At 44.1% G+C, this 10,963-nt stretch overlaps 1 protein-coding gene across 1 annotated transcript in view; it reads left to right on the top strand.

Annotated features, from left to right (window-relative positions):
• Positions 1–9,913: 9,913 nt before the first annotated feature.
• Positions 9,914–10,963, top strand: part of IFT80 (intraflagellar transport 80) — a 179,819-nt gene continuing 178,769 nt past the window's right edge. The window contains exon 1 of the mRNA XM_019503222.1: positions 9,914–10,043. Within this exon, the coding sequence (XP_019358767.1) occupies positions 10,007–10,043 (37 nt within the window). The 5' untranslated portion in view covers positions 9,914–10,006. The remainder of the gene's footprint in view (positions 10,044–10,963) is intronic.

Raw genomic sequence — 10,963 nt, 5'->3', positions numbered from 1 at the left:
CCATTCAAGTGTTGATGGGGAAGGTGTAGAGCCTGGCAAAGGAGGTGGAGGCTGAGGGGGAGTGGGAAGGACTCTTGTTTTCCCAGCTGTGGCATTGGTGTATCTAGGAGTCCCCGGTGCCAGAAGTTAACAGAGCAGCATGTTGGCATCTCAGCACTATTCCTAATGCCTGGAGTTTGGGCTGCCCATGCAGGAAGGACCCCTGCCCCCCCATTTGCATTGTTCCCTTTCGCTTCCCAGCAGTCTCATTCGGTGCCCTGTTACCCTTGTTGCGTCTCCCCCTCGCATCCCCCTAGTCACATTCACAGACTGTTCTCCAGCACACAGCAGGCAAGTGGGATACTTTTCAAGACAAGGACAGGAAGTAGGGAAACTGGAGGCATAATGTAGGAGAAATGCAACTTGAGCAGAAGCACTATAGATCAGGGGTGGGCAATTATTTTGGGTGGAAAAAGGCTGAGTTTTGGCAAGCCATCAAGGACCACATGCCAGGGGCAGATAAATATTAATTTTCTAAATTTTTTTAGGGGCCCTGCAGTCTGCATCTGGCCTGGCCCGCATTCTGCCCGCCCCTGCTATAGATGATCGCTATAGTAAACGCATCTACTCGGGGCATCAGGCAGCATGCAGAAATGGGTATTGAGATGAATAATTCCTTAAGCCATATTTTATGTACCTCTTGGTCACAATAGGTGCAATTAGACCAATAAGGAACAGTCACAAAAGTGACTCTAGGGCTTGGTGCAAGGGTGAAGGGGGCAGGGATTTAGGTGGTGGTCTCGATCCTTCCAGTCAAGCAGTAAGGCTCAGGCAGGAGCGTCCTACTGATCAGTGCATGGCTGTGCAGATGGTGTCATCGAGCTTTGGCTTCTTCAGCCCTGGGATGTTGTTTCAAGAAGGATTGCTAGGAAGAGATGGGATACACCTGCCGAAGAGGGGAAAGAGTATCTTTGTAGACAGGCTAGCTAAACTAGTAAGGAGGGCTTTAAACTCGGTTTGCCAGGGGATGGAGACCAAACCTCTGAGCTAAGTGGGGAAGCAGGTGACCTGCAGGAAGCACAAGCAGGAGGCGACAACGGGGGAGGCCTTACTCTTCCTGAGAAAGTAGGGCAATTGACTAGTTACCTCAGATGTCTGTACATGAATGCATGGAGCCTGAGAAACAAGCAGGATGAATCAGAAGTCCTCCCACAGTCATGGGACTATGATATTATTGGAATAGCAGACTTGTTGGGGTAGTACACATGACTGGAGCACTGTCATGGGTATAAACTAGGGGTGCACCAATTTTGGGGAATTTTGGGGGCTGGTACTGATAGCTGATGTTTAAGGAGGCATATCGGGCGATACCGATCTGGTATCCGATACAGCTGCCTTCTGGTGGTAAGTCCAGTGTGGTGGAAGGGGTGTTGGGGGGAGCAGATCAATGCCCCCTGCGGTGAGGGATGGAATGGGGCAGGGGCAGGCGCTGCCCAGCCAAGGCCTGGGGGGTAGGGGGGTAGGTAGGGCACGAGATGGAGGTGCAGCTCGTGGGGTGGGGGCAGCTCCCACCACTGCTTGCACCCCAGGAGGATGGGGGCGTGTGCCCCCAGCTATGCACGGTGCAGGGCTGGCTGCAGCTGCAGGGTGGAACTGGAGCTCGTGTTGCGCAGGGCTTTTCTTGCCTGAGGCTGGGTTTGGAGCGGGCTCTGGTAGTGCTGGGAGGAGGCTGCAGCCACCCCAGATTTCACGGCAGCTCTGCTCCCAGCCCTGCGCTGCCAGCTGGTGCAGCCCTGACTGAACACCCAAGCTCCAGGAAAAGCCACAGTTGTGCTAGGCAGCAGTGTGGGGCTGGGAGCAGAGTTGCAGTGAAATTTGGAGTGGCTGCAGCCTCCTCCCAGTGCCACCGGAGCCCACTCCAAGCCCAGCACCTAGCAGGAAAAACCCCAAGCAGCACTGGCTCTGACTCCACCCTGCAGCTGCAGCCCGCCCTGTGCAACGCAGATCTGGGGGCACACATCCCCCCTGCCCTTCCGGGGTGCAAGCAGCAGTGGGAGCCACTCCCACCCCATGAGCTGTGCCTCTGTTCAGTCCCCCCACCCAGACTGGGCAGTGCCTGCCCCTGCCCCCTCCATCACTGTGGGGGGTGTTGATCAGCCCTGCCCTATGCCTCTTCCTTTCCTACAGCATGGGCATTTATCAACCAAATTATCACCTCGTAGGGCTGACATCCAATATAGACATTTTTCTTTGTATTGGTACCGATCTGATACCGGACCACTGTATTGCTACGTCTCTAGTATAAACTGTTCAGGAAGGCCAGATGCCGGCGAATAGGAGGAGAAGTTGCACCTTATGTAAAAGAGCTGTATGATTGCTGGACAGTCCAGCTGTACAAAACTGGAGAGAGGCTTTCTGAAAGTCTCTGGGTTAGGATCAGAGGGGATGTCATGGTGGGTGTGTGCTTTAGACTAGGGTTTCTCAACTCCTGGGTCAGAACCCAAAAGTGGGTCATAAGAAAATATGAAAGGACCACAAACAAACTTTAAAAATGGATTCTCCTTTAAAAGGAGAAAAAGGTGGAAAACCAACCTGCCAGGGGCTGTTTGGTCCTGGGGGGAGCAAGGGGGGTGCAATCAGGCAGGGGGATGCCACATACATGTGCGTAAGCACACGTGCATGTGGCAGCCAAGCAGCATGGAGAGCAGCTCCTGCAGTTCCCTGTGGGTAAATCTGGGGCGGAGGGAGAAGGGGATAGATGACACATTGGAGGAGGTGAAGGGGGGTATAGGCAACATGTTAGGGAGGATTGGTGTGGGGGGTCATTTGCCTCCTTCCATATTTGTGTGCCCACAGCAGACACGGGGCTGCAGGTTGACTGGGCAGGAACTGCCCCTGGCCTAGTGGCAGGACCTGGCACTGGAGGGCAAAGCGAAGTGGCAAGACTCGTTGCTACCACCAGACCTCCCACACCAGCTGTGCCACCAGCAGTGTGAAGAATAACGTAGGGGCTGTGCTGCCCTCTCCTCCTGCCAGTAGCTGCTTGTGCACTGGACTGTGGCTGTACCCCACCATCAAGACTTGGCTATCACTGCTGCTCCCCACAGGCCGCAGCTCTAAGCCAAAGGAGAGGTGGGGTGGGAGGCAGCATGGGCAGCCTGAGGGGAGTGGTGGCAGCGGCGAGGCCATGGCATGGGGTAGAACTACAGCTCTGCTGTGTGAGCAGCTGGCAGCAGGAGGAGAGGGCAGCATGCCCATCACTTCTTCCCCTTCCCCCCATGTGCATTACTCCTTATACTGCTGATGGCAGGGCTGGCACAGGGGTCCTGGTGGCAGCAGCAGCAGCAGAAATGAGTCTCACAGCCCTGCTCAGCTCTCTGCCATGTGGCTGCAGAAGCAGCTCCTGCCCATGCTGGTGTGGCCAGGCTGCAGTCCTGTACCTGCTGTGGGTGCACAAATCTGGGAGGGTAAATACCCCACACACCCCTTACCCTGGTACAAAAAAGTTTGAAAATCACTGCTATAGACCACCAGGCCAGGAGGATGAGGTAGATGAGGCCTTCTTCAGACTGCTAGCAGAGTTTCCCTACCAGACTAGCAAGTTTCTCTTTCATAGGATCTGGTTCTCATGGGGGACTTCAGTCATCCTGACATCTCCTGGGAGGGCAATCCAGGAAGTTTTTGGAGAGTGCTGGGGACAACTCCCTGGTGCAAATGTTGGAGAGGCCAATCAAGAACCGTGCTCTTGATCTGGTGCTCACAAACAAGGAAAAATTGGTGGAGAATGTACAGGCAGATGTCAACTTGGCAGCAGCAACTATGAGAGATGATTGAGTTCATTATCCTGAGGACAGGAAGGAGGGAGTATGGACCCTGGGAAGACAGCCTGAGGGGGGAAATTTGGTTGTATTTTAAAGAAACCTTACTAAGGGCACAGGAACAAACAATCTCAATGTACAGGAAGACTAGCCAAATATGGCGGAAGACCAGCTTGGTTTAGCAGGGAACTCTTCAATGAGCTAAAATACAAAAAAAGCTTACAAGAAGTGGAAACTTGAACAAACAACTAGGGAGGAGTATAAAGTATTGCTCAGATATACAGGAATGAAATCAAGAAGGCCAAAGCACAGTTGGAGTTGCAGGTAGCAAGGATGAGAAGGGTAATGAGAAGGTTTTCTACAAGTATGTCAGCAACAAGAGGAAGATCAGGGAAAGCGTGGGTCCCTTACTAAATGGGAGAGGGGGCCAACTTAGTGACAGATGATGTGGGAAAGGCAAAAGTACTCTGCTTTTTTTCTCATCTGAGACTTCACAGGCAAAGTTAGCTCCCAGACTACTGCACCAGGCAGGAGAGTTTGGGGCAGAAATGATCAGCCAACAGTGGCAAAAGAAAGTTAAGGATTATTTAGAAAAGTTGCACATGTACAAGCCCATGGGGCTGGAGGCGATGCACCTGAAGGTGCTTGAGGGACTTGGGCTGATGTGATTGCAGAGTCACTGGCCATCACCTTTGAAAACTTGTGGCAGTTAGGAGAGGTCATATATAGTGCACGTCTTTAAGGGAAGAAGGAGGGTCCAGAGAATTACAGACCAGGTGGAAAAAAATTACAGACCTTAGTCCCTGGAAAAATCGTGGTGCAGATCCTCAAGGAATCCATTTCTAAGCACTTGGAAGAGTGCTTAGAATCCAGTCAGCATGAATTCACCAAGGGCAAATCATGCCCGACCAATCTGACTGCCCTGTATGATGAGATTGGCTCTGTGGATGTGGGAGAGCAATATATGTGATATACCTTGACTTTAGCAAGGCTTTTGATACCGTCTCTACCAGCATTCTTGCAAGCAAGCTAAGAATGTATGGGTTGGATGAATGTACTGTAAGGTGGATAGAAAACTGGCTGGGGCATCCAGTTCAAAGAGTAGTAACCAATGGCTTGATGCCTAGTTTTTAGCTGGTATCAAGTGGAGTGCCCCAAGAGTTGGTCCTTGGGCCAGTTTTGTTCAATATCTTCATCAGCGACTTGGAGGATGGTTTAGAGTGCACCCTCAAAAGTTTGCAGATGACACCAAGCTGTGGGGGAGGGAGGGAGGTGAGAGGAGTAGTAAATATGCTGGAGGGTAGGACAAGGATTCCCAGAGAACTAGACAAACTGGAAGACTGGACCAAAAGACATCTCATGACAAGCACAAAGACTGCATTTAGGATGAAACAATCTCACACACTGGTACAGACTGGGGACTGACTAGTTAAACAGAAATTCTGCAAAAAAGGACTTGGGGGTTACAGTGGTCAGTAAGCAGTACTTCTTAAGTGGCCCTCCATCCCAGTTAATTGTCCACACCTGCGCTAGGCCATTCTCAGCGGTGGCAGATGACAAAACAAGCAGCAATGGTAACAAGTTGCAACATGGGAAGTTTAGGTTGGATATTAAGAAAATCCATTGTCATTTTCAGTGGAGACAGATTTAGAGTCGGTATATTTGGAATAAGTCCAAGGGCATAACAAGGAGTTTGTACTATACTGGCCATGTTTTACTGATTGTATGGGTGCAGTGTACTCTATGAATATTGGATAAGTGCATAATTTGCTTAGCTGCCTAACCATGCCATTTTTGCATATTGTTTATTGTCATATGGGTTAAGCTTAGATCATGTAGATATGCACCATTTTCAGTCCCGCTATCTGCTTTTCTATGCTGTTTTACTTTGGTATTAAAAGTCTTCAAAATAGTGGGAGCTAGCAGCATTAAAACTGACTAAATCCAGTCATTTTGCTAAGCTTTTAATAGCAGCTGTGAACCTCTCCAGGTCAGTCATTTTCAAGGCTAGCAACCCTGAAATTATTAGGAGCCTTGAAAATGACCAGACCTGACAGAGCCGTAAGCAGTGCTCATTAAGTATATGGCCCTGACAGGTCTGTGGTATTAGCAATCCTGAACCTGACTCCTTCCAATCATTTTCAAGGCTTCTAATAGTCACTCTTAGGGCTGCTGACAGCACTGTGAACGTAATGAGTATTGTTTACATTAAGTTCAGATAAGTGCATACTCCAGGTAAGTGCATAGCCTTTTTTCAATCTGGAGGCCATGCACTTAAATGGAGTGTACTCTATTTCAGTCTTGAGTGTTTTCAATCAATCATATCATCATTTTAAACTCTTATTTAGAACCAGAGATGTGGATTTTCCAGAAAACGTTGAATTGGAAAACTTCCGTGCCCTAAATAGAGCGTGATCTGATTTAGCATGTTTATTTTTAACATTATATTTATATTTAGTAAACTTATATTTAGTAAACAAAGCTAAAAAAGTACCCCCCATGTTAATTTTATGTCCCAATAGCCACAAGTATTTGAACTGAAACATTTGATTAGGAAAACAGTTAAATACAGCACACTTAATGTAGTTTAAATTTTATAGTCAAACAAATTCAAGCCTTTATGTGGAAAGAAATTATTTTTATTGGAATACTTGTAAAAGTGTAAAGACAATATACATTAGCATGTACTTCCCTTACATTGTTTGTTTAAATTTAAGGGGAAAAACAAAGGCACTGAAAAATGTTGACACACTAATTTTAGCGCACCCAAAGAACTGTGCATGATATGCCGTGGTTGTCCACTCATCTACTTCAACAGAGTTTAACTCTTTTCCTCTGAGGTCATTGCAGCACCTCCAGTTTCACTGTCACTATCTGTAGAATCACTTGCACTACTGATTAGTCCCATTGCAGAATCCGACTGAGGCAAATCTCATTCAGAACTACTAGAACTTCATTTTCTTTCACTAAAGGATGGTTTTACCAATGAGTCTATGGGCACAGGCAACTTACCGTCACACTGCATCTTCTTCACTAATTGTGCTTCTGACTGATTCTCCAGAAGCAAGAGATTTTGAGAAATAGAAACAATCTTAGCGGTGCATTCATTTGATTTTGATTTGACCCGCACAGCCAATTAGGTGAATTCATAACTTGATTTTTGTTTTCTATTATTATGAGAGTGTATTTACCCTCCTGTTTACAAATGAATAAAACATCTATGTACTCTCTCACGCTTCCTAGGGATAATCACCTGAAAAGCGTTAATTACAACTTTGAAACTACCAAGCTTGCCTAATACTGTATTTGCATCCATTTATTGTTACTAATGAATTTTATGAAACAATGAACTTTTAGAAATGTGAAATTTCCCACCGGAAAATAAAGCACTGGAAAATTTTCTGTTTTCTGCCACACATCTCTGTTTAGAACTACATATTTTAAATGGCTTTCTTCTTAAAACTGCTGATATTATCTTAGAATTTAAAACAATATATTAATTAAATACATCTATAATTTATCCTTTAACTTTTATCTTTTGCTACCAAGGCATGGGGAGCAGAGAGGAGACGATGAAAAAGTTACAATAATCAAGTGTCTAATAAAACTTGAAATAAAAAAATTAAGAATTAAAAACAAACAAAAACAATTGAAGGATGAGTCAGAAAATACTATTTGAAGCATAGGGAGATACAGTTGTGGTGTATCCAAATAATTGTGAAAAACTGTTAAATTTGAGGGGTAGTTTTAATAAGGCACAAGTATATCAATTCTGTCTCTCTTAAAAAATATTCCATAATAGTTCATATTTTTTTTCTTATACAAGATAAGGAAAAACAACCCACAGCCCCGTTCAGTGTAAACATGTATTCTGTTTTGGAATTGAGAACCTGAATGATTGCTCTGTAATTGGTCAGTGGATAGATCACACTTGGAATATTTTTACAGTGATAGCCATGCAAGGTAGTAAACAAAAATAATATTGTTGTCTAAACATCTTTTATTGATGTGGAGCTCAAGGTATTTTAGATACCACAGCAGTGTCCCTCCATGCTATTAGGATGGAAACAGGAGAAGGCAGTCATGTTCCAAATTTGGGAGAGTTTAGATATTTAAAAATCAAATTGTTTTTACTGTGTTTTAAGGTGGAGTCGGGGGAACTTAGTACTAGGGACAGCATGCTAAGGGGGTTGAAAATTAATGCGTGGCAGCATTTGTATTTCTTTAGGGCCTGGAGGAAACCTTGCATAGTAACTCAGTGGCATATTGTTTCTATGTTGAAGGAATTCCAGAAGGTTAGAGGCCATGTGTGTTGTATAATGGTATATTCTCCCCTCAATGGGAGCACATCCATTAATTAACATTAATGGGAGTTATGTACATCAAGGGGCTTCTCCTAAGTCCATTATCACTGCAAAGTTCTTTATAAAAACTTCCTGTTTCATTGTGATATTATTCTCTGAAGCTGCTGTTTGCTGTTTTCTTTATCATGACAAAATAGTTAGTTTTTTAAAACTATTCTCCTTAATTGTATATGAAGAACAGTGTGCTGCTTTTGGTCAAGGCATGGCTATTTTTTTCTTTATGTATAATTATAATACAATAATGTAAAGACAATATATTTCTGATTTGACACACTCTAGTTGCTCCAATGTGCAGAAGAACATAAAAAAGATTGCAAAGGCAGACATTCAATTTAGGAAATGCCTGGATTAACGTTGCCCATGTAACCTTAATTTTGGACCAATGGATGTATGCATAATGAGGTAGTTAAAGACTGTATCATGGCTAAGTAAGGAAGTTAAAAAGCCAAGGATGAATCAATTCAGTCTTTGAAAGTTAATCTAAACTGTGTCAATTGAATTGATAAGCAAGTGAACAGATACTCGCTTTTGATTCCATAAATGCAGCCACATACATGTCTGCAGTGGCTCAGGCCAGAAGCAGGGGGGTGGTAGAGCACATCTACCTCACTGCTCAGCTGGAGCAGACAGCTTGAGCCAAGGCTAGCCTGCCCACCCTGCAAGGTGGGGTTTGTAGGGGGGGTACAAAGCATCCTGGGAAGCTGGGCAACTGTGAGTTAACTTGAATCTGGAGGGGATCTGGGACAGAGGTTCAATAAACTGATTTAACCTAAATCATTTAAGTCTGACACTACATCCATCCAGGTTTATCTTAATCTGGTTTCAGCCATTTTTAAAGCAATTTATGTGCACTGAACTTCTGTTGTGTTACGGATTTGAACTGGTTTCTTATCACTTATACTGGTTTATGTGTAATTTCTGTCCCTATCTTATGTGCTATTTTTTCTGATTGAACCCTTGTCTCTTTCCATACATAGGGTGACAGTATGCAGGATGTGGATCAAGTTGAGTAACAGTGAGCTATTTGTCGGGTCCCTGCCTCATTTGTTGCAAAGGTTAGAAGGTATGTAGTAAAGATCAGATTCAAGATTAGGTGAATTTACATGCCTGCCATCAGGGTGGTCTCCTGCTGCCAGATGTCAAGTTCCAAGGATCTTAACTTCCAGAGTCTGTGATCAAAATTGTTTTGTTTTGGTTTTTTTAACATGGACAATATATATATTTTCCTAATTGTATTGTAAGCTGTTCCAGCTAAAACTTTATTAAAAAGAAAAAAAATTCTGAGGCAGAACCTGGGAAATTTCATCCAAAGCTGTTAAAACTTGGCAAAGTTTTAATCCAGTGAAAACTAGGCCTTTTACAGAAGGTGTTGGACAACCCTAACCACCTGAGGCTCTGCTTCATAAGTTGTACTAATTATTTGAGAATTGCCTACTGGCAACAGAGACTACTAAAAAAATCCCTGCTGAAATGATTTTTTTTATAGTTATTTTAGCCTTCCCACAGAGTATTAGACAAATACATTTGTACATAGATGGCACTGATTCCAGACATCTTTCATTGCCTTTCCATTCTTATTTAGTTAACAGCTTCACATACATTTTGCATTTATACCTAATTAAAGTTTGTGTCTGTGTATGTGTGATTGTATTGCTGGTCTTGTTTGGAGAATATATAGAATGTTAAATGTCTTAAATAATATTATTTTAGGTGTTGGTTCTATTTTTATGTTAGTTATTTAATGATATTTGTTTTTGTAGGTGTAACCTATCCATTGAAGAAACCTACTTTTTTTTTGCTTCTTGTTACTTCATCCGGACTATTTAAGCAGGAAACTTTTAAAGAATGAGGTTGAAGACATCACTCTCGAAGGAACCAAAACATATCCTTTGTCTCAAAGCAAAACATTAGAACCTTGTAATAACTTTGCATAACTTTATTAGTTCTGTATTATAGATGCTGAAGTAAGGCATTTTAAGTGTTTGTACCGGCACTATGAATTAATTTGTACACGTTATACAGATGTAAGAACTTACTCTTTCCTGCTGGCCCAATTATTCAAGAAGCTGAATATCTCAAGCTGGGTGCTAGGCATACCTCATTTTCAGTGATTCTATTTAGAATGTAGGCTGTTTATTACTTTGGAAAAAAGCACCATCATTTTTCAGGAAAGTGGTTTTTTTTTATCCCCCTCCTCCCATTTCAGAGTTTCTGTTTACTTTTGGAAAGAGATCCTCTTCCCCCTTCCAGCAGCTAATAAGTGTGCTACTATCCACTTGTCTACAGTAAGACTAATAAACTACCACTGTTGGGAAGTTACCGGGTATGGGCGCTTGCCCTTACATCCAGTTGACATTCACCGGTCTTCTCCAGGGGCACTGCAACCCCCGGTCAGTTTGGTTGGGGCTCTTATTCTCTCTGTCTTCCCACCTGCCATGACTTTGTTTTTATTTTTTGAAGTTGTTAACAAAAGGGAGGAGTGGTGACTACCCTGCCTCCACCACGAGTGACCGTTGGTTCCCTCCCCGAGCTCCGTGTCAATAAAAAAAAAATGGAGGGAACAACAAAACAACTAGAGAAAAAACGTTCTTTTCTTTTTTTCTCTCTTTTTTTTTTTTTAAGATGCACTCTCCACTTTTATTATGGAATTTCCTCTCCAGGGACTGAGTCCTGGACAACCCCTTGGCTTAATTTGTCACCTTCTCCTTGCTGGTTGCAGCCGTGCCCAGCTTAATTGGCAGCCCACGGCCCATAATAAGTCAATATAAACAAACAAACAAAAGAGGAAAGATGTGGGAGAGC

This window comes from Gavialis gangeticus, unplaced genomic scaffold, assembly GCF_001723915.1.
Source record: "Gavialis gangeticus isolate Ggan-Ray unplaced genomic scaffold, GavGan_comp1, whole genome shotgun sequence".
Classification (NCBI taxonomy): Eukaryota; Metazoa; Chordata; order Crocodylia; family Gavialidae; genus Gavialis; species Gavialis gangeticus.
Note: the sequence above shows the minus strand (reverse complement) of the source record. Positions and strands in the feature narration are given on the sequence as shown.